This window comes from Geotrypetes seraphini, chromosome 10 (assembly GCF_902459505.1).
Source record: "Geotrypetes seraphini chromosome 10, aGeoSer1.1, whole genome shotgun sequence".
NCBI classification, from domain to species: domain Eukaryota; kingdom Metazoa; phylum Chordata; class Amphibia; order Gymnophiona; family Dermophiidae; genus Geotrypetes; species Geotrypetes seraphini.
The window spans coordinates 145,550,255-145,577,426 of NC_047093.1; the positions used below are offsets into that span (position 1 = coordinate 145,550,255).

General features: G+C 50.7%; 1 protein-coding gene across 3 annotated transcripts in view; it reads right to left on the reverse strand.

The window, feature by feature from the left end:
• CNOT3 (CCR4-NOT transcription complex subunit 3) overlaps positions 1–27,172 on the reverse strand; it is a 110,119-nt gene that overhangs the window by 7,118 nt on the left and 75,829 nt on the right. For all 3 annotated transcript variants that reach the window (XM_033960647.1, XM_033960646.1, XM_033960648.1), the window contains 2 exons: positions 15,553–15,751; positions 8,778–8,910 (listed from right to left, as the gene is read on the reverse strand). In XM_033960647.1, coding sequence (XP_033816538.1) covers positions 8,778–8,910; positions 15,553–15,751 — 332 coding nt within the window. The remainder of the gene's footprint in view (positions 1–8,777; positions 8,911–15,552; positions 15,752–27,172) is intronic.

Sequence of the window (27,172 nt, forward strand, 5' to 3'; positions counted from 1 at the left end):
TATGTGCAGGTTTGGTGTATCTTTGAGGATTGGTGTGGAGCGTGTGGAGTCTCTTTTTACGCTTCCTTGCCTAATATCTTAGAATTTTTGCAGGATGGCCTGGACAGGGACCTGGCTTGGTCTTCTCTCCTGATTCAGCTGGTGGCCTTGTCAGCCTTTCGTGGGTTGTTGTGTCTGACTGCCTTTCCTGATGTTGTTTATTTCTTGCGGGCGGCCAAATTGCTCAGGCCTCCCGTGTGGCTGTCTGTTCCCTCTTGGGTTTTGAATCTGGTCTTGTCCAGGCTGGTGCACCTCCTTCTTGAGCCTTTAGGCACCTGCTCGTTGAAGGACCTTACTCTTAAGACGGTCTTCTTGGTGGCTATTACTCCTGCTGCAGGCTCTCTCTTGTAGGTCTCCCTTCTTGGAGTTTTCTAGGGAGCGGGTAGTATTGAGGCCTGTTCCTTCTTTTCTGCCACAAGTAGTTTCTCCTTTTCATGTCAATCATGCAGTGGTCATCCCAAGCTAGATGTCGGTTGGTTTCTTCGTTCTAATGTGCAGAGGACACAGGAGTTCGGGAAATCAGACCATCTTTTTGTGGGTCCTCCTCAGGGGGATGGCGCTTCTAGGGCTACCATTGCGAGTTGGATCAAAGAGACTATTGCATCCGCATATCTTCTTCAGAACAAGCCTGTTCCAGAATTTCTCAAGGCTCATTCCACTCGGGGTCAGATGGCGTCTTGGGCTGAGTCTTCGCTAGTGTCTCCAGTGGACATTTGTAAGGCTGCTGTTTGGTCTTCCTTGCATTCTTTTGTCAGACACTACCGTGTGGACGTTCCGGCGCATTAGGACACAGTGTTCGGTGAGCGTGTTTTGGTGTCGGCCCTTCGGGGGTCCCACCCATGATGGGGATTTCTTTGGTACGTCCTGCTTGGAGAGTGCTAAAGGAGAAATTAGGTTCTTACCTGCTAATTTACTTTCTTTTAGCTTCTCCAGACTGGTTTAGGACCCCACCCTGTCTATTGTCGTGTTGTTCTTGTGGCTGTTGCGCATGCAGATTGTGTTTTTTCTGCGGGTTCTAGTATTTTTCTAGGGCTGGGGAGAATTGAAGAACAGCGGCTGTGGCTCGGCTGGCGAGCTGTGGGGACATTTTCTTGCTGGGATCTCTCCTTTGCATTTTCCAACAGCATTTGGGTATGTTAGTTGTTGTTCAGAGTCTTGTTTATTTCTGTTTCCAGTTCTTAGTTCTGCTTGGCTATTCAGCATACTGATAATAGGGGAAGGTACCTATTATGTACTATTCCACAGTTTTGCTTCACTCTCCACCTGCTGGTGGCCATGATGATATATATACCCGCTTGTAAGATGCTATACCGGTCTGGAGAAGCTAAAAGAAAATAAATTAGCAGGTAAGAACCTAATTTCTCCTTACCATGAACAGCAACCACCTGTCATTTTGGGACACTCGTGATGTGTGAATGCACAGATTGGGGAGCATCCAGTGATATTTCCAAATGTCCTATTTCTTTAGCGCCTCTCCAGACTGGCACAATTCACTGATGGGTTATTACTATGACCAGCAGGTGGAAGCTGACAAACTTTTGGCTCTAGTATAAGTGGCTGTGTAGTCCCTCAATACAAACAATCTGTTCTCAGTCTCCAGCAGGTGTGGTAAGCTGTTGCAGTCTTCCCTTGGTTAGTGTTGGGCTGTTGGAACTTGTTTAGTGGCCTTCTTGTCACCATCTGGTGCCGGACTGAGCTTGGGGGAGACCCTTTCGGGGGTCCATCCAATCTCAGGGGTGTCACACTCGACGGGATCGAGTCCATCCCCACATTTCCTCTACCTCCCCAAAATTTTGTAGAGGTACCGGTAAGGCATAAGGCTTAGAGAGCCAGTGGAGTCTGTTCTGAAATAAAAAATCCTGAGGCAGTGCCTGTCTGAAGGGAACCTTCTATTAACTGTACTTGTGTTTTTAGCACTTTTCTTTCAGCTAGCTCGCATTTGCACAGACATGAGGTCAATTCGGGCGGCAAGTTCTCGCGGTGTGCTGGCTGTCGCAAAGGGAAATCCTCATCGGTTTTGGGTGCCGGCATCCAGGGATCCCTTTCGCGAGTGCTTTGCATGCCAGAAGCAGACAGTGGGGAAGCCCGGGCTTTCCTTGCCACCCACACAGGGATTCCCCCAGCCGCCGACGATCAGGGAAATAAGGTTTCCCTTGCTGCCGATGCTGCTAGGGACTCCTTTACAGCTGCTGCCGGCTTGCCTGCTTTAGCGGTTGGGACAGTTTAGGCCTCGGGGGAGGTTTTTTCAGTGGGTTCTGTGCCGATTTTGGCAGGAAGCTCCTCACATTTTGTTTACAGCCTCAGGTGGACCTTCTCCCTGTATTGGAGAGACGGGGGTAGATTTCTGCTGGGTCCACTGCTTTGGCAGTGAGTCCCATTGCGTACCAGGGGGATTTTCCCCTGATTTTGTTTTAGCCTTGTGCAAGGCTCATCTTCAGGCAGCCCTGGGGGAGATGTCCCTCCATGACCACCCCAGTTCAGCTCTTCTCAACGCTGATTTTGACTCCGTCCCCTCCTCTTTCGTCCAAGCATCCGAGGGTCTCTTGGGGCGAGGATATTTTGTACGGGGAGCAGTTTTTGACTGATGAAGACTTGGACCCCTTGGTGGATCTCCAGTATCCTCTTGGGGGGATGGACGCTGCTGGCGGAGGTTTTTCGGTTCCACCAGCTGGCGAGGATGTGTCTGTGGTGTGTATTTTTCAGTAGGAAGAGCTCCACACTTTACCCACTATTAGCCATCAGAGCAGCGAAACTACATATCCACCTCTCCAATCTGCTGACTATGACACCCAACTACAAAATATTCAGGAAAGAAATTAAAACTTTTCTATTCAAGGAATTTGTCAAATGATCTAATTAAACCTTATCAACCCTCCACAGATCCCGATGCATACTACATCTATTAACCATATAATCTCCCTGGGAATGCCCAAGCCAACTCTTGTTGTAAACCATCTAGAACTGAAAAGTATTGGCAGGATAGAAGACACCAAAGAAATGTATTCTTCAGGTTTCCTCGGTGTTGCACTTCGAGGAATATGCAGAGCCTCTGCATGTGGCAGACCTCCTACTTTGGGGGATCTGTTCAGTCTCCTGGTCTTTTCTTATGCATCCGGATATTAGGGATATTGTGCTTGCGCAGTGGAAGGCGCCAGAGTCGCCCTTTCTTCCAGAGGCTGAGTGGTCAAGTTACAATCTCAGATTCGCTTCCTGGTGGCTCTTCGGTGTCCTTGGGTACAGTATTTTCTCCAGGTCTTGGGGTCGATGGTGGCCTCTCTGGACGTGGTCAGGTGGGCTCAGGCTCACATGTGCCCACCTCAGTATGCTCTTCTGTAGTGGTGGTTGCCTGAGACGCATGATCTGGACTCTCCTGTTCCTCTTCAGGTATTAGTTCATTGCAGCCTCCATTGGTGCCTACGCTCTTCCAATCTGGTGCAGGGTGCGAGTCTGGATCAGCCACAGCGGAAAATGCTTGTTACGGATGCCAGTCTCTTCATTTGGTGAGCTCAATGCTTCGGTCGCTCGGCTCAGGGCAGCTGGTCGGAAGCGTACTGATCAATCAATGTTCTGGAGACCAGAGCCATCTGGTTGACATTACTAGCTATCCAGGAGTTACTGAAGGGCAAGTTGGATCGGGTTCTCTCGGCCAATGCCACAGCGGTGGCTTATGTCAATCGTCAGGGGGAACCAAGAGTCATTTGGTGGGGCAGGAGACATCTCTTTCTCATGGACTGGGCAGACTCTCAAATTCTGGACATCTCAGCTTCCCACATAGTGGGAGTGGAGAATGTCCAGGTGGACTTCCTCAGTCATCATGTGCTGGATCTCGGAGCGTGGTGTCTCAGTCTAGAAGCTCTCGAGTTGATTGTTTAGGGCTGGGGCTGGCTAGTCATGGACCTGATGGCCTCAAGTGTCAACGCCAAAATGCCAAGGTTCTTCAGTCGGTGCAGGGATTACCAGGTTGAGGGGCTGGATGCTCTGATGCAGCCTTCGCTGATGGATGGAGTTCTGTATGTTTTTCCCCCAAGGCTGATGGTGGGCAGAGTCCTTCACATTGCTCGACACGCAGTCCGCGTGATCCTGGTGGCTCTGGATTGCCCCAGGTGCCCTTGGTATGCAGATCTGGTTCATCTTCTCGTGGCAGGTCCTCTTCCTCTGCCCCTTCTCGCCCAACCTTCCGACTCAGGGTTCCATTCCAATGTTCGATCCGGATCCCTTTTGTCTTACGGCTTGGCTCTTGAAAGGGAACGCCTAAGTAAGAAAGGCTATTCAAATAAGGTGATCTCCACCCTCTTGAGTTCTTGGAGACTTTCCACATCTTGGGCCTATGTGCGAGTTTGGCATCTTTTTGAGGAGTGGTGTTCTGTGTTTGGAATAGTTCCTTTTCATGCTTCTTTGCCTCACATCTTGGAGTTCTTGCAGGATGACCTGGACAGGGGCCTAGACTGGTCCTCCCCTCTGGGTTCAGCTTGCGGCTTTGTCTTCTTTACATAGCATGTTGCATGGTTGGCATTTGGCCTGTTCTCTGGATGTGGTTCATTTCTTGAGAGTGGCAAAATTGCTCCAGTCCCCAGTGCGTCCTTCAGTGCTCATTTGGCCTCCTTTCGAGCCTCTGGTCTCCTGCACCTTGAAGTACCTTGTTCTTAAGGTGGCTATTACTTCTGCAAGACGTGATTCCAAACTGCAGGCCTTTTCGTGTAGGCCTCCCTTCCTGGAGTTCTCTAGGGAGTGGGTTGTGCTGCGGCCGGTCACCTCCTTTCTGCTAAAGGTGGTTTCGCCTTTTCATGTCAACCAGTCTGTTGTCCTCCTGGTTTTGGGTAGTTGGGAGGGCTCTTTGGAGCAGAGGCAGTAGCGCAAATTGGATGTCCGTAGAGTCCTTTGTGCTTATCTTCAATGGACCCAGGAATTCCATCAGTCGGATCATCTTTTTGTCCTTATAGCCAGTCCTTGTAAGGGGGATGGTGCTTCCAAGGCTACCATTGTACATTGGATCAAGGAAGCTATCACTTCGGCGTTCCTTCTTCAGAAGAAGCCTGTTCCGTTTTTTCTCAAAGCTCATTCCACTCAGGGGAAGGCTTCATGGGCTGAGTTTTCTCTTGTGCCTCCGATGGATATTTGTAAGGTGGCTGTTAGGTTTTCTCTCCATTCCTTTGTTCATTAGTGTGTTGACGTTGAGGCGTGTCGGGATGCAGTGTTCGGTGAGCATGTTCTTATGGTGGCCCTTCGGGGGGTCCCATCCATGATGGGTACTGCTTTGGTATGTTCCATCAGTTCTCTGCCGATCTGGAGGGATGATAAATAAATTAGGTTCTTGCCTGTTAATTTTCTTTTAGTCCATCCAGACCGGCAGAAACACCATCCTGTTGTTTTTTACTTGGTATTTTGCGCAAAAAGTACAGTTTTTTCTGCGGTGTCTTTATGTCTGGGTTGTTAGGGAAGATTAAAAGAACAGTAGCATTTGGTTTGTCTGGCGAGCTATGGGGACTTTTCTGTGAAGGTTCTATTAATTAATTAATTAATATCCAACAGTATTTCTCTATGTTAGTTGCTATTCTCCTTCTGGGCATTATGTTGCTGTTTATAGTTCAGTTATTAATTTCTTAGCTCTGCTTGGCTATTCGTCAGACTGATTGTACTTGGGACTGCACAGCCCACATACTACAGCCAAAAGTTAGTGTCTCAGTTTCCACCTGCTAGTAGAGGTACGTTATAACCCATCAGTTCTGTGCCAGTCTGGAGGAACTAAAAGAAAGAAAATTAGCAGGTAAGAACCTAATTTCTCCATGTGCCAGCATGAACCCTCCAACAAAGAAACATAGGGCCTGATGATCACAGGACTCTTATACACACTGACAGCTGTGTCTCTCAAAGAGAGCTTCTCAGCTCACTCCATCACAGAATAACTCTGTAAACACTGATGTCCTGGTGGACTCAAGAGCTGCAACCGCTGCCTAATTATATGCAAAGCCATTGAAGTTTACCATAAAAGCAAATGTTTAAGTGCTGACACACCACAGCACATCAGCATTCCCTCTACCAAAAGGCATGCACTAGAATCCAACAGAATCATGATCCTGCCTTCCCATGATGTACTGGGGCAACAACCCTTTGCTTAGCAGTCTCAGTACAAGCACTTTTCACCTCTATAGCAAATTCTCTCTCCCACTTGTCCCCACTCATGGAAAAGTGAGGTATTACTTTTCAGCATGTGCCATTCTGCTCCTCCATTGCAACTCAGAGTTGACATGCTATAATTCTTGCAGAAAGCAACTGCACCTTTAAGCAAGAGCCTGACTCCAGGAACCAGAGGCCTTGGCATCATCAAATTAGAGAATGACACGGTGAAAAAATTGGTCCCCGTCACCGCCCCGTCCCCGTCTCACCATCCCCGTCACCGCCCCGTCCCCGTCTCACCATCCCCGTCACCGCCCCGTCCCCGTCTCACCATCCTCTTCACCGCCCCGTCACCGCCACTGCCACCCCATTCACCGCCCCGTCACCGCCACTGCAATCCCATTCACTTTTCTTTATTTACGTATAAAGGAAACATTCTTTAAAACTTTAAAACTTAGTTAAATATTAGTTAATAACTATACAAAAACTATACAAAAACTATACAAAAACAGAGAAAAAATTAATTAATATAAATTCCCTGACTTCCCTGCACTGTCCCCCCTTGAAGGTCTGTCCCCATCCTGAAAGCCTGATGCCCCCCCCCCCGACGTCCGATACATCCCTCCCCCCGAAGGACCGCCGACTCCCCAACAATATCGGGCCAGGAGGGAGCCCAAATCCTCCTGGCCACGGCGACCCCCTAACCCCACCCCGCACTACATTACGGGCAGGAGGGATCCCAGGCCCTCCTGCCCTCGACGCAAACCCCCCCCCCCCCACCGACCCCCCCCCCCCCCCAGCTTCAAAATGATGCCTGAAGTTACCTTGGGGGTTCTGAGCACTATTAATTTTAATTTATTACAGCACTCCAGAAATATTTTTCTAATTGTTTTAACTTGGAAAAGCGAACCAGGATTGTCTTAATGAAAGGCTTATGTTCTGCACTGCAGCCCTCCTGCCCTCGACGCAAACCCCCCTCCCCCCAACGACCGCCCCCCCCAGCTTCAAAATGATGCCTGAAGTTACCTTGGGGGTTCTGAGCACTATTAATTTTAATTTATTACAGCACTCCAGAAATATTTTTCTAATTGTTTTAACTTGGAAAAGCGAACCAGGATTGTCTTAATGAAAGGCTTATGTTCTGCACTGCAGCCCTCCTGCCCTCGACGCAAACCCCCCTCCCCCAACGACCGCCCCCCCCAGCCGACCCGCGACCCCCCTGGCGACCCCCACGACCCCCCCCCCCCCCTTCCCCGTACCTTTGGTAGTTGGCCGGACAGACGGGAGCCAAAACCGCCTGTCCGGCAGGCAGCCAACGAAGGAATGAGGCCGGATTGGCCCATCCATCCTAAAGCTCCGCCTACTGGTGGGGCCTAAGGCGCGTGGGCCAATCAGAATAGGCCCTGGAGCCTTAGGTCCCACCTGGGGGCGCGGCCTAAGGCACATGGTCGGGTTGGGCCCATGTGCCTCAGGCCGCGCCCCCAGGTGGGACCTAAGGCTCCAGGGCCTATTCTGATTGGCCCACGCGCCTTAGGCCCCACCAGTAGGCGGAGCTTTAGGATGGATGGGCCAATCCGGCCTTATTCCTTCGTTGGCTGCCTGCCGGACAGGCGGGTTTGGCTCCCGTCTGTCCGGCCAACTACCAAAGGTACGGGGAAGGGGGGGTGGGGGGGTCGTGGGGGTCGCCAGGGGGGTCGCGGGTCGGCTGGGGGGGCGGTCGGAGGTTCTGGGGGGGGCGGTCGTTGGGGGGGAGGGGGGTTTGCATCGAGGGCAGGAGGGCCTGGGATCCCTCCTGCCCGTAATGTAGTGCGGGGTGGGGTTAGGGGGTCGCCGTGGCCAGGAGGGTTTGGGCTCCCTTCTGGCCCGATATTGTCGGGAAGTCGGCGGTCCTTCGGGGTGGGGGTGCGAGTGGTCCTGCCGGGGGGGGGGGATGTATCGGACGTCGGGGAGTCGGCCGGGCAAGAGGGCTTGGGCTCCCTCTTGCTCCGATCGCGGGTGCGGGTGGGAGCGCGTGCGAGCGGTCGTTCGGGGTGGGGGTGCGAGCGGTCCTGCTGGGGGGGTGAATCGGGCGTCGGGCGGTAAATAGCGGTTCCTAGAAGGGGGTACATTGGCCCGCGGGGACAAACCTGTTCACCGTTTCCGCGGTCGGTGAATGGCCTTGTCCCCGTCACCGCAGAGACTGCTAGTTTTCTTCCCCGTTTTCGGCGGTGACCCGCGGCTTAAATGCGGTGGCCGCGGGTAAACCGTCACCGTGTCATTCTCTACATCAAATACCTGAATGTTCTAAAAGGGAGGGAAAAAAAATCTTACTACGCTATCAGTTACTTCAAATGAGGGTCCTGCAGGCTCCTCTCTCTTATTCTCCCATCTCAAACAAATTAGAAACCCAAGAACTCAGACTACATCTATTCAAATTCCTTCGGTTTTTTTTTCTTCTTTAAAACAGCCAAATATTGTTCAACCCTCTCTTATGAAGAGAAATATAAAATGGGCAGGGGGTTCCTGCATCCCTCTGCTTATAGAGTAGCCATATCACCTCATACATTCACAATCAGTTCTCCACTTCTTTGACCTGTCCCACCAATACTTTGGTCCTGAGAAACTGCCAGGAGACTATCCTGTACCTCCAGATAGTAGAAGATGAAAAAGAGTGTCTCTGTGGAGAGTCGCTGGTAGAACTCCACTGTATCTGAGTGAGGTGGAGGCATCTGATGATGGTAAGGCGGTGTCGGACAGGGGTTCCGAGGGAGGTACTGTCTGCAATGGAAAAAGATAGAAGTGCATCTCATTACATGAACATCATTCTCCTTCTCAAGCAGCATTAAAGAGCTGCCTAAAAGGAAGCATTTACCTAATCTCATATGCCAGAAAGCACAGTTACTTACTGTAACAGGTGTTATCCAGGGACAGCAGGCAGATATTCTCTACATGTGGGTGACCTCCAAGCACCGATGGAGCCCCCTAGCGGACGTTTTCGCAAGCAGACTTGCTTGAAGACCTTCAAGCTTGCGATTGGCCCGCGCGTGCCCCTCCCGCCCGGTCTAGGGCATGCGTCTCCTCAGCGTGTCCTCAGTTCAGATAGCTAGCAAAGAAGCCAACCACGGGGAGGTGGGTGGGTTGCAAGAATATCTGCTATCCCTGGATAACACCTGTTACAGTAAGTAACTGTGCTTTATCCCAGGACAAGCAGGCAGCATATTTTCTACATGTGGGAGACCTCCAAGCTAACCAGAATGGGATGGAAGGAGAGTTGGCAATTTAGGAGAACAGATTTTGCAAAACGAACTGGCCAAAATGGCCATCACGCCTGGAGAAAGTATCCAGACAGTAGTGCAAGGTAAATGTATGAACCGAGGACCAAGTGGCAGCCTTACAGATTTCCTCAAGTGAAGTCGAGTGGAGGAAAGCAACTGACGCCGCCACTGCTCTGACCTTGTGGCCTGTGACTCGACCCGGCAAGGAGAGACCAACCTGAGCGTAACAAAAGGAGATGCAAGCGGCCAGTTAGAAATGGTCCGCTTAGAAACAGAGTGACCCAAACGATTAGGGTCGAAAGAAACAGCTGGGGAGCAGAACGATGCGGAGCGGTGCGTTTCAAGTAGAAGGCCAGCGCCCGCTTACAATCAAGAGAATGCAGAGCCACTTCTCCAGGGTGAGAATGGGGCTTCAGAAAAAACACAGGAAAAACAATGGATTGGTTGATGTGAAACTCAGAAACAATCTTAAGCAAAAACTTAGGGTGGGTACGGAGAACCACCTTATCATGATGGAAGACAGTGAAAGGAGGGTCCGCTACCAAGGCTTGAAACTCACTGACCCAACGGGCAGAAGTGAGAGCAATAAGAAACAACCTTCCAAGTAAGATACTTAAAGTGAGCCCGCGTTAGCGGCTCAAATGGGGGTTTTATCAAACGAGCAAGGACCACGTTAAGATCCCAAACCAGAAGGGGAGGTTTAAGGGGCGGACGAACGTGGAAAAGGCCTTTCATGAAACGGGAGACCACAGGATGAACAGAGATAGGCTTCCCGTCAATCGGCTGATAAAAAGCAGCAATGGCACTAAGGTGGACTTGAACTAATGAGGACTTGGGTCCAGCGCCAGATAAGTGTAACAGATAGTCCAGGACAGCAGATAAAGAGGCAGACAGCGGCTCCTGCTGTCGAGTAGCACACCAGGAAGAAAAGCGGGTCCACTTCTGATGGTAACACTGGCGAGTGGACTCCTTCCAAGAAGCTTCCAGGACATCCAGCACAGGCTGGGAGAACTGGAACGAGGGCATCAAGCCGTGAGGAACCAAGCTGTTAAGTGCAGAGACTGCAGGTTGGGATGAAGAAGAGAACCCTGACTCTGCGTAAGCAGAGAAGGAAAAACAGGGAGAAGAAGAGGCTCCCTGGAACTGAGTTGCAACAGGAGGGAGAACCACGGTTGTCGGGGCCACCAAGGAGCTATCAGAATCATGGTGGCACTCATGGACTTGAGCCTGACGAGAGTCTTCAGAATCAGAGGGAATGGAGGGAACGCATACAGAAACAGGTTTGTTCAATCCAGCAGAAAAGCATCCGCCTCGAGTCTGAGCAGGGTGTATATCCTGGAGCAGAAGCGGGGCAACTCGTGATTGTGGGGGGATGCGAACAGGTCGACGTCCGGAGTCCCCCAGCGAGCAAATACGTGACGTAGAGTCAAGGAATGGATGGACCACTTGTGAGGCTGTAGAAGACGACTCAACTTGTCCGCCAGACAATTGTGCTGGCCCTGAATATAAACCGCTCGAAGGAATATGTTGTGGCGGATGGCCCAATCCCAGAGCTGCAGCGCCTCCTGGCACAGTGATCGGGACCCCGGTCCCCCCTGTGTTGTTGTTGTTTTTTTTTTTAATTCTTTATTCATTTTGTAACTTACATCAAGTGTACAGTAAATATCAAACAATTATAATACATCACTTGAAAAATCTTCAATATCATACATCAATAAGATTTAACCCCCACCCCCTCCCAAATTCATATATAACTAATACATACCACCTGAAAATAATATCTTGACATTCATATATATATTCTTAATGGAAAACCAAGAAACCCCCCCACCCCAAATCCACATGTGTATTAAAATTGGGAAAAGTGTAACTTATTCATTACTATAATTTAATAATGGTCCCCACACATCCTTAAATTTATTATAACCTTTTTGAACTGCCAACGCTCTTTCCATGGAGGAAGATCGCTTGAAGCTCCAGCAGATTGATGCGACAAAGGCGGTTGGCACTGGACCAAAGACCCCTAGTGCGAAGGCCATCCAGATGAGCCCCCCAAGCGTAGGCCGACGAGTCCGTCGTGAGGACCTTTTGCGGAGGAGGAGCATGAAACAGAAAACCTCTGGAAAGATTGGAAGAGAGCATCCACCAATGGAGAGACTGCTTCAACAAAGAAGTCGCGATAGTGTGTCGAGAGACAGGGTCTTGATCCTGGTTCCATTGGGATGCCAGAGTCCACTGAGGAATACGGAGGTGAAGTCTGGCAAAAGGAGTCACATGAACCGTGGAGGCCATGTGACCTAGGAGGACCATCATGAGCCGAGCCGGGGCCGAAGACAGATGGGCTACTCTCCGGCATAAGCGAACAAGGGTCTCCTGTCGAGGCCGAGGCAAGAAGGAGCAGAGACAAGCCGTGTACAGGACTGCTCCGATAAATTCCAGAGACTGGGACGGGCAGAGCTGAGACTTGGGGAAGATCACCTCGAAGCTGAGGCTCTGAAGGAGCAAGATGGTCTGATTCGTCGCTCACAGAACTTCGTGGCGAGAGGACGCTTTGATCAACCAGTCGTCGAGGTAGGGAAACACCTGCAGGTCACGAAGACGCAGGGACGCAGCAACCACCACTAGACATTTCGTGAAGATCCTCGGAGAGGCCATCAGGCTGAAGGGAAGAACACGATACTGGAGATGGAGATCCCCCACCCGGAATATCAGGTACCGGCGAGAGGCCAGGTGTATCGGAATGTGGGTGTACCTTGAGGTCCAGTGAGCACAGCCAGTCCCCCTCATCCAAGAGGGGGTACAAAGTAGGAAGGGTGAGCATTCGGAACCCTTCCCTGACCAGAAACTTGTTCAGAGCATGGAGGTCCAGGATTGGACGCAGATCCCCCGTCTTCTTGGGTACCAGAAAGTACCGGGAATAAAATCCAGTGTTCCACTGGTCCAGGGGAACCTCCTCGACCGCCCGAAGGCGAAGGAGAGGCAGCTGAGCCCGAGCAGAAGGAAACTCTTGGACGCAGGTCCGGGGGTACGTGACTGAAGTGAAGGGAGTGCCCTTCCCGGATGATAGAAAGCATCCAACTGTCGGTAGTAAGACTTTCCCACTGGGCATAGAAATGATGGAGACGACCCCCGATGGGGAAGGGGAAGGCTCCAGGAGGAAGGAAGCCCGAAGGCTCGGACTGGAATTGTCAAAAGGACGTCCCAGTCTTCGCCGGAGCCGGGTCTTAGTTTGACGTTGCTGCTGCTGCAGCCACTTCAAAGGAGGCCGAGAGAAGGCAGGCGTAGATTTCTGTGGGTACCTCTGGAGAGGAATTCTGTATTGCCGAGCCAGAGGGACCTTTGGTTTAAGTTTCACCAGAGAGGAGGTCCGATAGGCGCTTGGTGGCTGCTTCGATGGAATCATCGAAAAGCTCACGACCCACACACGGGAGATTGGGAAGACGATCCTCTAGATTCAGATCCATATCCATAATTCGGAGCCAAGCGAGGCGATGCATGGCGACCGCAAAGACCGTGACTCTCGAGGACAACTCGAAGGCGTCGTAGGCCGCCTGAAACATATAGAGGCGGAGCTGGGAGAGGGTCTCCTCGAGGAGACGAAACTCCTGACGCCGAGAATCTGGTATGTTCTCCCAGAACGAGCGGAGGACGTCCACACAGAACCGGAGGTAGGACGTGAAGATAAAGTTATAGTTAAGGACACGATTTGCCATCATTGAGTTTTGGTAAAGACGGCGACCATATTTGTCCATCGTAAGGCCCGGAGGGACGGCAGCATAAACCTTAGAGGGGTTGGACTTCTTCAAGGAAGACTCAACCACCAAGGACTGATGAGAAAGCTGAGAACTTTCAAACCCCTTAACCGGAATCGTCCAATAACGGGACTCCAACTTGGAGGGAATGGCTGTGACCGCATAGGGGGGTCTCCAGGTTCCGAGAAAGGAAAATGGTAAAACCAGAAGACATAATTTGAGGTTGAGGGGTGGTAGATTCAAAGGCAATGTTAGGAAGTTCTACTTTACGGAGAGGGTGGTGGATGCCTGGGAGAATAAAACTGTGACTGAGTTCAAAGAAGCGTGGGATGAACACAGAAGATCTAGAATCAGAAAATAATATTAAATATTGAACTAAGGCCAGTACTGGGCAGACTTGCATGGTCTGTGTCTGTGTATGGCTGTTTGGTGGGGGATGGGCTGAGGAGGGCTTCAGTGGCTGGGAGGGTGTAGATGAGCTGAAGTAGGTTTTAACGGAGATTTCAGCAGTTGGAACCCAAGCACATTACCGGGTAGAGCTTTGGATTCTTGCCCAGAAATAGCTAAGAAAAAAATTAAAAAATTTAAATTGAATCAGGTTGGGCAGACTGGATGGACCATTCGGGTCTTTATCTGCTGTCATCTACTACGTTATGTTATGTTACTATCTCCTCCAGATATTCCTGGGTGTAACGGGACTCAGACTGAAGGTCCAGTTTCAAGGCCCTACCCATGTCAGAGATGAAATGAGTAAAAGAGGAGTTTCGAGAAGACTCATCCTCCTGAGGAGACCCCGAGCGAGATCTGGGGACAGCCGAGAAAGAGGGAGAAATTTCCATCGAATAGTAAGCCGGGGCCTCGGAGTCCCGCGAATGGGAGACTGAAGAGGCTCTACTAAAGTGTCTGGGGGCGTCGAGGAACGACCCCGCGCAAAGTGGGCCGGGGAAGACCCCAGGGTCTGAGGAATTAGCTGGCGACGCCTCAGGGAAGACTGGGTAAAGGAAAATTCCTCCACCGGTTTCGAAGAGGCTGGTAGCTGCCTCGATTGGGAACACAACCCAGAGTCCAACTCGAGGACAAGCGTGTGCCTAGAAGGTCTCGCAGTCGGAGATTTGTCCCGAAGGGGCGGAGAAGACCGGGGCTTTTTAGGAGGGGTAACCTCAACAAAGTAGCGGGGGATAAACGGCCCCCTGGCCTGGATCCCCGAAAAGTTACAGGTGGGAAGAATCGCTCGAGGGAACCCGGCGAGTCTTGCGGGCAGGGCCTCGAGAAACAAGGGGACGCTCAGGCTGGTCAGACTGAGACTGGGTTGCGACCGAGGTCAGAGGTGTCGAAGTCGGGATCAGTTGGCTCACCACTGAGGAAAGCTGCGTGGTAAGAATAGCCTTAAGCATGTCCTCGAACATAGGCATCGAGACCAAGGATAGTTGGGTCTTAGGTGCAGCAGTGCGCTCCTTCGGGGGTGACCTCGAGGAAGAGTATTCCCTACGTGAGGAGGCACGCTTAGAGTGATGTCTTGAAGATGCCGACGAGACGGCACTGACATGAGATTCGGAGGTAGGCTTCTTTGCCGGCACACCTGAGGAGGAAAGAGGAGACTTACCCGAGGCCGGAGTAACAGGAGGGGCCAAGGCCAGAGCCTTCGAGGCCAATGGGGACTTCGAGGCCAAAACGCCCAACAAGGGTGCCGAGGCCGAGCTCGAGGCCTGACCCGCAGGATCCATGGGGCCAAAGAGTTGGAGAATCTTGGCCACCCTCCTACGAAGAGCCCGCGGTTGCAAAGTTGCACAACGGGGGCATGACTCAGCGCGGTGCTCTGCACCCAGGCACTCCACACACCAACGATGAGGGTCGTTGATGGAGATAACCCGGTTGCACTTAATAGTTTTTAAACCCGGAACGAGGTCGGGACATAAGAAAAAAAGACGACCGCAGTCCCGCGAGGCCAGACGGCCAGAATAAGACCGGGAACCCGGTCAAAAAGAAACGAACTGAAAAACAAACAAAAGAAAGAAAAACACAGACGCAAAGCAACTTAAAATAAACTAACCAAACAAGCCGTGGTGCAAGAGGGACAACGATATCGCGCAAAGCAAGGGAGCAGTGCTTCTGGCTCCGCGGAAAAAAGAGAACTGAGGACACGCTGAGAAGCCGCATGCCCTAGACCAGGCGGGAGGAGCACGCGTGCATGCGCGGGCCAATCGCAAGCTTGAAGGTCTTCAAGCAAGTCTGCTTGCGAAAACGTCCGCTAGGGGGGCTCCGTCAGTGACGTCACCCACTTGTAGAGAATATGCTGCCTGCTTGTCCTGGGATAATCTTATGATAGCATGAGTTGATCTACAAATTTAATTCTGTCCTTCAACCCTCCCCCCACCCAGGACACTCCCACTCACCGTATTCTCTCTGAGTCGGAAGGGTGTGGCATATGATGCCACGCTGCCTCCTCCATAGCTTGCTGATACAGCTGCTCCTTCGTGAGGGGGACAGGTCCCAAGGGACATACACCCAGCGAGAGGGGGATGTTCACCTCCGAAAGCTGCGTTGGAGGCTGACTAGAAACTGGTTGTGAAGTTGTACTAGTGATTACAATTTCTGAATAGAAAGAAAGAGAAGTAAGGCTTGAAAATGTATACACCCAACAGACTAAAAGTAAAGTGGACAGATGACTACATTTAACATCAACTCTCAATTTAGTTTTTGTTTTTTTTTACTTTTTCTCTACAAATTAGTTAAGTCAGTCAACAGGGTGACAAGAAGTTCTTATCAAAAGAGTAAAGTTCTTAAATGTATTTAATACCAAACAGCACGAGATAGCAAAGTTGTTTACCTGTAACAGGTGTTCTCCAAAGACAGCAGAGGAATGCAGCCACACTTGCTGGTAAAGTCCTTCGACTGAGCCTGCATGCCGGTGCTCTCCCCTAGATACAGTAGGTTGTTTTTAAGTACTGGGCATGTGTGGACACTAGTGCTGCCTGATTTCCGATTCGAATCGATTCACTTTGGTTGAATCGATTTGAATCGATGTGTATTTAAAAAAAATTGGCCTCTCCGATTTGGGATCCAACCCTCCTCCCCATGCCCGGCTGTCATCGCGATCACGAATCCTGCTGTCGCCGACGCTGCCACTCAAAACATTTTATTTTTAAACTCTCTCACCGGCTTGTAGATTCCCCTGCCTGGTGATTTTTCAAACCCTCCCGGTAACACTAGCCTGGATTAGCAGCTGCACCGCTCTCTCCTTCCGTAGCTTTAGCGATTCAATTCCCTTCTGCAGCCTCAGGGCCTCTGTTAGGCTGTCCCGCCTCCAATGATGCAACTTCCTTCTTCCTCGGAGGTGGGACGGCCTAGCAGAGGCCCTGAGGCTGCAGAAGTGAATTGACTCGCTAAAGCTACGGAAGAAGAGGTGCCTCATCCTCCCCGCTCGAAGCTTCACTCGGAGAGTGGAGCAGCGGCAAGCGAGCGCTTCCTCCCGGCCGGGGCCCCAGATAGTAACGCCCAAGAGCCCCCCTCCCCACCCTGGCGTTATGCCGAGGAATAGAGCAGAGATTCTCCTGAAATGCACGGCCTGCTGTGGCTGCTGCAAACCCGCCGTCGGAGCCAAAGTGACTGACACTTGTTGCTGAGCAGTCCCCCCACACCGAAACATGACCTACATCCGCAAGAACACACACATGAGCGCTCGCTCTCTCCCTCGTTCGTGATTGCGCGCTCTGGCCCCTGCTTCTCCCGAGTTTAAGCAGAGCTGATCTTGAATCAGAAGCGGCTACTGTCGGCTGGTGTGTGCGAGGGAGCGCTCTTTGTGAACCGAGGTGCCTGCACTGCAGCCAATCTGTAGGCGGGACTGGGTCGCGAGAAGTAGGGGGCTGGAGGACGGTGAGCAGGATCACGTGAGCTGGTCGCTGTCCCTGAGGCTTGACTTGTTTGGGGGTGAAAGCAGGGTGAGCACGTGAGGGAGTGTGAGAACCTTATTCGGGTAGGAGCAACTTTTCCGAAGCCGAGTGAGTGTGTCGGTGAAACTCGCCTACTGCTCATGTCATCCCTGTGTCTAGGCGGGTGACCAACTCTCCCTTATTTCCCGGGAACTCCCTTATCAAAAGACTTAAGTTCTGCAGCATCAGCAGAAAAAATACATCTGTAGCTCTGGCTCCGCCCGCACGCAGCCCGCAGGCTCTGGCCAGCTTTGCCACCAGATGAATTGGCAAGTCACAATCTCACAGTCTCTCTCGGGCTTGGAATAGGCAGAAGGACTGCAATCCTGGGGTCTGTCACAACACTCAGCTATCACCCCTGCTGATAGGAGGCGAGGAAAGGAGGGAGTGGTGCTGCTAGACCTGGGAGGTGAGTGGGTAAGATACTGCTTCTAGTCAGAGGGGAGGGAAATGGAGAGGAGAGTTGCTGCTTGCCCTGGGGGTGGAAAGGAGAGGTGCTGCAGCTAGTTGGTGGGGGAAATGGAAGTAGAGAGAAGGGGAGGGAGAGGTACTGTTGGAGCTGAGTGGTGGAGGGAGGTGAGAGAGAGAGGTGCTGCTGGATTGGGAACAGAGGAGAGTGCTGCTGGACTCAAAATGGAAGAGGGAAAGCTGCAGCAGGACTGATGGGAGAGCAGTAGAGGAGGAGAAGAGAAGGGGGAAAAGCAGTGGAGGAGGAGAGCAAGAGGGGAAGGGGGAAGAGAAATGCTGCTGCTGCACCCAATTGGGGCGAGAGAGGGAAGGAGGGAGAAGGAAGACCAGGAAGGGAGAGGAGAGGATAGAGAGATGCCAAGACCATGGGAGAGAGGGAAAGGAAAGGCGATACTAGACCATGGAGGGAGAGATGTCAGGGCATTGGGGGGGGGAAGGAGACAGATGCCAGACCAGGGGAAAGGAATGGAAATGGAAGGGGAGGACACAGATGGAAGATGGATGGTTAGCAAGGAAAAAGAAGCGAGTTATCAAAAGACAACCAGAGCCTGGGACCAACATGATTTGAATAATGACCAGACAGCAAAAGGTAGAAAAAAATCATTTTATTTTCTGTTTTGCGATTACAATGTCAGATTTGAAACGTGTATCCTGCCAGATCTGGTGTTAGACTGCAAACGTGAGCTAGGATTTAACAGAGAGAGGAAAAGTCTTTTTTGTTTATTTTGTTTACACCACAGCGCCAGTGTGGGTAGGAGAGGGCAAAGGGGGTGAAGAGGCTATAAAATAAATCCACCAGGATGTTTAAAAAAAAAAACCAAACAAAAAAAACCACCCAACTGGGCAGGTAAATCGAATCGAAAAATCAATTCAATAGGCTGAATCAAATTGAATTGAAAATTTTTTTCCTGAATCAGGCAGCACTAGTGGACACCTTGCCTCCTAAGCTTCATCCCTTGGCTATTCAGCTATGTCACTAACTTAAGTAACAACTTATATTGAAGGGATGAAAGGTGGACAAGTGTGGCTGCATTCCCCTGCTGTCTATGGAGAACATCTTTTACAGGAAAGCAACTTTGCTTTGTCCAGAGATAAGTAGGGGATATACAGGCACACTTGCAGGCGAGTCCCTAGCTTGAATCAGAAATGGGAGGAGGAAATAATTCATAGTGCAAATAAATTGCGGAGGACTGATTGTCCAAACTGAACATCCTGTGCTGAACTCTGATCCAAACAATAATGCTTAGTGAACGTATGAACTGAGGACCAAGTTGCTGCTTTGCAGATATCCTGAACTGGGACTGATCTCAAGTTTGCAATTGATGAAACTGTTGCTCATACTTGATGCACTCTAATCTGTCCAAGAGGAGATAGGCAAACTCTAGTATAGCAAAAAGAGATTCAATGAGCAATCCACGAGAATATAGTCCGTTTAGATACTGCGTTCCCTTGAGTGGCTGAGTTGAAGGAAACAAAAAGTTGATTACAGGTGCGGATAGAAAAGTAATGTCCTTCTGCAGTCTAATGTACAGAGACTTTGCTCTGCTGAAGAAGGATGCAGAGGAGGGAAAAAATGATGGTATCGTTATGGACTGATTAATATGAAAATCTGTAACCACTTTTGGAAGAAATTTTTTTTTTAATTTCTTTATTCATTTTATAACTTACATCAAGTGTACAGTAAATATCAAACAATTATAGTACAACATCACTTGAAAATCTACAATATCCTACAACAAGAAGATTTAACCCCCACCCCCTCCCAAATTCATATACAACTAAAATATACCACATGAAAATAATATCTTATGTCATTCATATATAGCAATGTTATTTACCGTAACAGCTATTATCCAGGGACAGCAGGCAGCTATTCTCACTAGTGGGTGATGTCATCCGACAGAGCCCCGATACGGACGTCTCACAAGCATGTCTTGCTTGAAGAAACTTAGAAGTTTCGAGATTACCGCACCGCGCATGCGCCAGTGCCTTCCCGCCCGATGGACCGGGCATGTCTCCTCAGTTCAGATAGCTAGCCTGAGAAGCCAACCCAGGGGAGGTGGGTGGGACGTGAGAATAGCTGCCTGCTGTCCCTGGATAACAACTGTTACGGTAAGTAACATTGCTTTATCCCAGGACAAGCAGGCAGGTATTCTCACTAGTGGGTGACCTCCAAGCTAACCTCAATGGGATGGTGGGAGTGTTGGCAACTTAAGAGAATAAATTTTGTAACACTGTTTGGCCAAACTGTCCATCCCGTCTGGAGAAAGTATCCAGAGAGGTGAAGGTATGAACCGAGGACCAAGTAGCAGCCTTACAAATCTCCTCAATTGGTGTCGATCTGAGGAAGGCTACAGAGGCTACCATTGCTCTGACCTTATGGGCTGTGACCCTACAAGGAAGGGATAATCCAGCCTGGGCATAGCAGGAAGAGATACAAGCCGCCATCCAGTTGGAAATGGTACGCTTCGATACAAGTCGTCCCAACTTGTTCGGATCAAAGAGACGAAAAGTTGAGGAGCAGTTCTGTGTGGCTTGGTGCGATCCAGGTAGAAAGCCAAAGCACGTTTACAGTCCAGAGTGTGAAGAGCTGATTCTCCATGATGAGAATGAGGCTTTGGAAAAAATACTGGAAGTACAATGTATTGGTTGAGATGAAATTCAGAGACCACTTTAGGCAGGAATTTCGGATGAGTGCGGAGGACCACCTTGTCATGATGGAATACTGTGAAAGATGGATCCGCCACCAAGGCCTGAAGCTCACTGACCCTGCGAGCAGACGTAAGGGCCACCAGAAAAACCACTTTCCAGGTGAGATACTTAAGTGGAGCTCTGTTGAGAGGTTCAAACGGAGGCTTCATGAGTTGAGAAAGGACGACATTGAGATCCCAAAACACAGGAGGAGGTTTGATAGGAGGATTGACATGGAAAAGTCCTTTCATAAATCTGGAAACCACAGGATGAGCAGAAAGAGGTTTCCCCTGTAGAGGCTGATGGAAAGCCGCAATAGCACTCAGGTGGACTCTTATAGATGTAGATTTGAGACCAGACTGAGACAGGTGTAGAAGATAGTCCAACACAGAGGATAGGGAAGCTCGCTGAGGCTCCTTGGCATTGGAAATACACCAGGAAGAGAATCTAGTCCACTTTTGGGAGTAGCATTGTCGAGTAGCAGGCTTCCTGGAAGCCTCTAAGACATCCCTCACCGCTTGAGAAAACTGGTGAGGAGTTACGTTGAGAGGAACCAAGCTGTCAGGTGGAGAGACTGCAGGTTGGGATGAAGCAGTGATCCTTGATGTTGAGTAAGAGGAGAAGGAAACACTGGAAGAAGGACTGGTGTCCTGCTGCTGAGTTGAAGCAGAAGGGAGAAAGGTTGTCTGGGCCACCGAGGAGCTATCAGAATCATGGTGGCTTGGTCTGATTTCAATTTGACCAGAGTCTTTTGAATGAGAGGAAATGGAGGAAACGCATACAGAAATCAATTCCTCCAATCCAGCAGAAAGGCATCTGCCTCGAGGCAATGAGGAGTGTAGATCCTGGAGCAAAACCGAGGCAGTTTGAAGTTGTGGGGAGCCGCAAAGAGGTCTATCTGAGGTGTCCCCCATTGTGCAAAGATCTGATGAAGGGGGTTGGAATGGAGAGTCCATTCGTGAGGCTGGAGGAGTCGACTCAAGTTGTCTGTCAAGACATTGTCCTTCCCCTGAATGTAGACAGCTTTGAGGAAGGCATTGTGGCGAACTGCCCAATCCCAGACTTTGAGAGCTTCCTGGCAGAGGGAGGCCGATCCCGTGCCCCCCTGCTTGTTTACATAATACATGGCGACCTGGTTGTCTGTGCGGATGAGGACCACCATGTCGTGAAGCAGATGTTGAAAAGCTTGAAGAGCATAGAAGATTGCTCTGAGCTCCAGAAGATTGATCTGATGGAGGCGGTCCGCACTGGTCCAGAATCCCTGAGTGCGAAGCCCGTCCAGATGAGCCCCCCCAGGCATATGCCGAGGAATCGGTTGTGAGAACCTTCTGATGAGGAGGAGTGTGAAACAGCAAACCTCTGGATAGATTCGAAGAGGTCATCCACCAAAGTAGAGACTGCCGAAGAGCAGGAGTGACTACGATGTGTCGAGTCAACGGGTCTGACACTTGAGTCCATTGAGAAGCTAGGGTCCACTGAGGAATTCTGAGATGGAGCCTGGCAAAGGGTGTCACATGAACTGTAGAGGCCATGTGGCCCAGGAAGAGCATCATGCGTCTCGCCAAGATGGACTGGCGAGAAGATACAGACTGGCAAAGATGAAGAAGAGCATCCAGGCGCTGAGGAGGAAGGAATGCTCGAAGCTGAATGGTGTCCAGTACCGCCCCGATGAAGGGAAGGGACTGGGTAGGCTGCAGATGGGTATTTGGGGAAGTTGATCTCGAAGCCCAAGCTCTGCAGGAAGCAGATAGAAACATAGAAACATAGAAAGATGACGGCAGATAAGGGCCATAGCCCATCAAGTCTGCCCACACTATTTACCCACCCTCTTAAATCTACTGACCCCCTAAAGAATAATTGTAATTATACTGTCACTCTACTGACCCGCTTATTCAGTCCTAGTGACCCTATCCCTTGTAATTATACTGTCACTCTACTGACCCGCTCATTCAGTCCTAGTGACCCTATCCCTTGGCATGACCTCGTAGGGATCCCACATAGGTATCCCATTTGTTCTTGAAGTCTGAGATGCTGCGTGCCTCGACCACCTGCACTGGGAGCTCGTTCCAATGCTCAATCACTCTCTCCGTGAAGAAGTATTTCCTGGTGTCTCCACGAAACTTCCCTCCCCTGAGCTTGAGCGGATGTCCTCTTGTGGTCGAGGGTCCCCTGAGAAGAAAGATATCGTCTTCCACCTCTACCCGTCCCGTGATGTACTTAAATGTCTCAATCATGTCTCCCCTCTCCCTACGCTCCTCGAGAGTGTAGAGCTGCAATTTGCTCAGTCTTTCTTCGTACGGGAGACCCTTTAGCCCCGAGACCATCCTGGTGGCCATCCGCTGAACCGATTCAACTCTGAGCACATCCTTACGGTAATGTGGCCTCCAGAATTGAACACAGTATTCCAGATGTGGTCTCACCATGGCTCTGTACAGTGGCATCATGACTTCAGGTTTCCTGTTGACGAAGCTTCTCTTGATACAGCCTATCATTTGCCAGATCGTGGTCAAGGTCGCCGAAATGACCTCTGGAGCAGAGGGGGCCTTGATGAGCCAGTCGTCGAGGTAGGGAAATACCTGAAGACCCCTGTTCCGGAGTGCAGCGGCCACCACCACCAGACACTTCGTGAAGACTCTGGGAGACAAGGACAGGCCGAAAGGAAGCACTCGATACTGCAGATGTAGATGTCCCACCCGAAATCTGAGAAACTGGCGGGAGGCCGGATGAATGGGAATGTGAGTGTAGGCCTCCTTGAGATCCAGAGAGCATAACCAGTCGTTCCGCTCGAGGAGGGGGTAGAGAGAAGCAAGGGTCAACATGCGAAACCTCTCTTTTACTAAAAACTTGTTGAGGACTCGAAGGTCCAGGATGGGTTGTAGGTCGCCCGTCTTCTTCGGGACGAGGAAGTACCGGGAGTAAAAACCCCGGTTGTGCTGGTCCACTGGGACCAGCTCGACGGCCCGAAGCCGAAGCAAAGCCTGAGCCTCCTGAAGGAGAAGGGCGGTCTGCGTTAAGTTGGAAGGATACTCTCTTGGAGGGTGGTCCGGGGGGACCCGATGGAAATGAAGAGAGTATCCTTCTTTTACGATGGAAAGGACCCAGAGGTCGGTGGTAATAGCCTCCCATTGATGGTAAAAATAATGGAGGCGACCCCCGATGGGAAAAATAGGGAGATGCAGAGCGAGGTCGGTTATGCTCCCTGGAAGAGAATCAAAAAGGCTGAGTAGCCTTCGGTGCAGCCGGCGGCTGAGGTTTCTGCTGAGCCTTCTGGGGAGGCTGTCTCTTCGCCGGTTGTCTCGCAGCAGGAGTCTGACGAGGGGTGTAGCGCCGCTGATAAATCAAAGGCGGTCTAGAAGGTCGAGACTGCTGAGGCTTAGGCTTGGCCGAAGGATAGATTGAAAAGAATTTTCATGATCCGAAAATTTCTTGGTAACAGTCTCGATAGACTCGTCGAATAAATCAGCGCCCGCACAAGGCACATTGGCAAGTCTGTCTTGGAGGTTCGGATCCATGTCAATCGTCCGAAGCCATGCCAATCGACGCATGGCCACGGAAGAGGCGGCAGCACGTGCCGAGAGCTCGAAGGCATCGTACGAGGACTGCATCAGATGAAGACGTAGCTGGGAAAGGGAGGCTACCACTTCCTCGAACTCGAATCGAGCCTGAGCATCAATGTAAGGAGTAAACTTGCGGAGAATCGGCATGAAGAACTCCAAATATGAAGAAAAAAAGAAATTATAATTGAGCACTCGAGACGCCATCATAGAATTCTGGTAGATTCTCCTACCAAACTTATCCATCGTTCTCCCCTCTCGTCCCGGTGGTACGGAGGCATAGACCTGGGAGGGATGAGAACGCTTGAGAGAGGACTCGACTAGCAGGGATTGGTGAGAGAGTTGAGCGCCCTCAAACCCCTTATGATGAACAATGCGGTATCTTGCATCCAATTTGCTCGGGACCGCAGGGATGGAGTACGGCGTCTCGAAACAGCGCATGAATGTTTGATCCAGTAACTTATGCAGAGGAAGTCGAAGAGACTCCGCAGGAGGATTAGGCAAGTGCATGGTGTCGAGATACTCCTTAGAATACTGAGACCCAGTGTCCAAAGTTACATCCAAGTCATCCGCCATTTGCCGGAGGAAGGAAGAAAAAGACAACTGGTCCACCAGTACCGGCCTCCGAGACGGACTGGAGGAAGTAGAAGCCTCAGGATACAGGGAGACTTGGGAGCGACAAGGAGAATAAGAGGTAGATGGCTCCTCGTACTCCGGCCCCTCCTGGGGAGATAAATCCTATGAGGAGTACCCCAGACGTGGCAGCTTCTTCTGTGGCGAAACCTCCGAGTGGCGCGAGGAGTGCCGAGAGGAGTGTCTGGATCGATGTCCCTCCCGGTGCCGGGAGGGAGAGCGAGAACGTCTATACTTCGCATGGTCCCCCGAAGCTTCCAGTGAATGTATGGGACTGGAAGCGGTAGAGCGAAGGGGCGGAATGGAGACCGCCTCCCGTGTTGCAGCCCAGGCCTGGTATGGAGTGCAGAAGAACTCTTCCTGTGATTTACTATGCCCAGGACTTCGATCATCAGTCGGGGGAACGGCACCGTGATGGCGCGGAGGCGTAATGGGCTCTAAAGGAGGCATATCGCTAAAGGAAGCCCGCCTCGAGGGACCAGCCGCCTTTCGCCGCTCCTCCTCGTCAAGCAACGAGATCGATCGACGAGGAGGAGGGGGAGGGGGCGGTCCGCCCCCTGGGACCGGGACCGAGAGGTCACCCTGGATGGAGGCGATTAATCTGGGCCCCATAGTCTGCATGAGCTTGACAAACTGAGCTTCCAGCAGGGACCGCAGCGAAGCCGATATGGAGGAATCCGCACCGAAAGGGGGTCCTCCAGCACGGTCTTCGCGCTCCTTCGTGGTCGAGTGCTTCTGCTTGGCAGCTTTCGGCACTTTAATGACCACAGGTGGAATAGTGGAAGGCGGTACCTGAGCCGAGGAGACGGGGACAGGCACCGACGTCGAACTCGTGGCCGAAGTCGGGGTAAACGAAGCTGGCTTCAAAAGGCCCGGAGTCGCAGGAGCAATTGCTGGTTTCGCATGGACAGGCGAAGCGGCCGATGAAGTCGAAGCCGAAGGTTCTTTAGCAGCTTCCATCTTGAACATCGACTCCCACAACAGGCAGCGCCGCTTAAACACTCGCGCTGTTAGAGTGGAACAAGGCCGGCACGATTTCGGGAAATGTTCTGGACCAAGACACTGCAGGCAGCGTCGATGTGGGTCTGTCAGCGAAATCGCGCGCTGGCACTTGCTACACTTTTTAAAACCGGTGATTGGCCGGGACATAGGCCGAAAAAGCTCCGCCGCTAGATCGAAGGAGCTGGGCCTGAGCCACGTGGCCGACCCGGCCGACTCGCCGGAAGAAAATTTTTTTTTTTTTTTTTTTTAAATAAAAGAAAGAAAGAAAACACACGAAAAGAGGAAAAGAAATCCAAAATCGCGGAATTAGAAGGCAATAAAACGTGAATTCAGTCAGCGCAGAATTGAAGTAAAACTTCTCAGCTCCGCGGAAAGAAAAGAACTGAGGAGACACGCCCGGTCCATCGGGCGGGAAGGCACTGGCGCATACGCGGTGCGGGCATCTCGAAACTTCTAAGTTTCTTCAAGCAAGACATGCTTGTGAGACATCCGTATCGGGGCTCTGTCGGATGACATCACCCACTAGTGAGAATACCTGTCTGCTTGTCCTGGGATAAATATTAATATTGGAAAACCAAGAATCCCCCCCACCCCAAATTCACATGTGTATTAAAATTGGGAAAAGTGAAAATTATTGGTTCTGGATGAATACGCAAGAGTACTTTATTGGGGAAAAATTGAAGGTATGGGGAATAGATAACTAGCGCTTGCAATTCACTAACTTCTTGCTGAAGTAAGAGACACTAAAAAAGCTGTTTTCCGTGTTAAGAACTATAATGTTTTGCAGATCCCAAAGGTTCAAAAGGATCTTTCATCAACTGGTCCAAAACAATGTTGAGGTCCCAGGCTAAAAATGGGAGTGCGAAGTGGAGGTCAGAGATTGTTGAGACCTCATAAAAATCGAGAAACCAGAGGATCTTGTGAAATTGGTTTCTCATCAAGAAAGTGATGGTACGCAGAAATGGCTGAAAGATGAAAACGCACAGAACTGTGCAGCAAATAGGATAAAATGTGTTGAATTGGGAAGCTAAACGGATCTTGAGTTGTGAGCATGCTCATATGGAAAAATGTTTCCATTTTAGTTGATAAGATTTTCTCGATGGTTTCCTTGCTGCAAGTAGAACCGTTTTCACCGATGAAGGGACCTGGATGTCATCGAGGATCGTCCGTTCAATTTCCATGCTGTGAGATTGAGACTGTGAAGATTGGGGTGTAACAGATGACTGTTCTGTTAGACTAGAAGAGACAGATGATCCCCTAATAGGAGTGGGGGAGCATCAAGAAGGTCCAGGAGTATTGGATACCAGATCTGCCTGGGCCAACGAGACGCTATGAGAATCAGATGAGCACTGTCTCTGATGGCCTTCTGAAGGACCTTGGAAATAAGTGGAATCGGTGGGAAAGCATAGAGCAGATTTAAAGTCCATGGAATTGAAAAAGCATCTCTTGCAATTGCGTGAGGAGCAGGTCGTAGGGAGCAATACTGGGCACACTGAACATTGTTTGCGGAAGCAAAGAGATCTATTGTAGGAGTGCCCCATTGTTGAAAAATGTATTGCACTTCCGGATTTAAAGTTCACTCATGAGGATCGAGTTTGCAGCCAAGGGAGTCTGCAATGATGTTCCATCTTTCCTGGAATGTATACCGCCTGCATTTCTGTGAAGAGAAAGAGAGCAAATGTCCCTAGATGGTGGGCTTCTCTGCAGAGGGGCAAGGATCCTGAACCCCCTTGCTT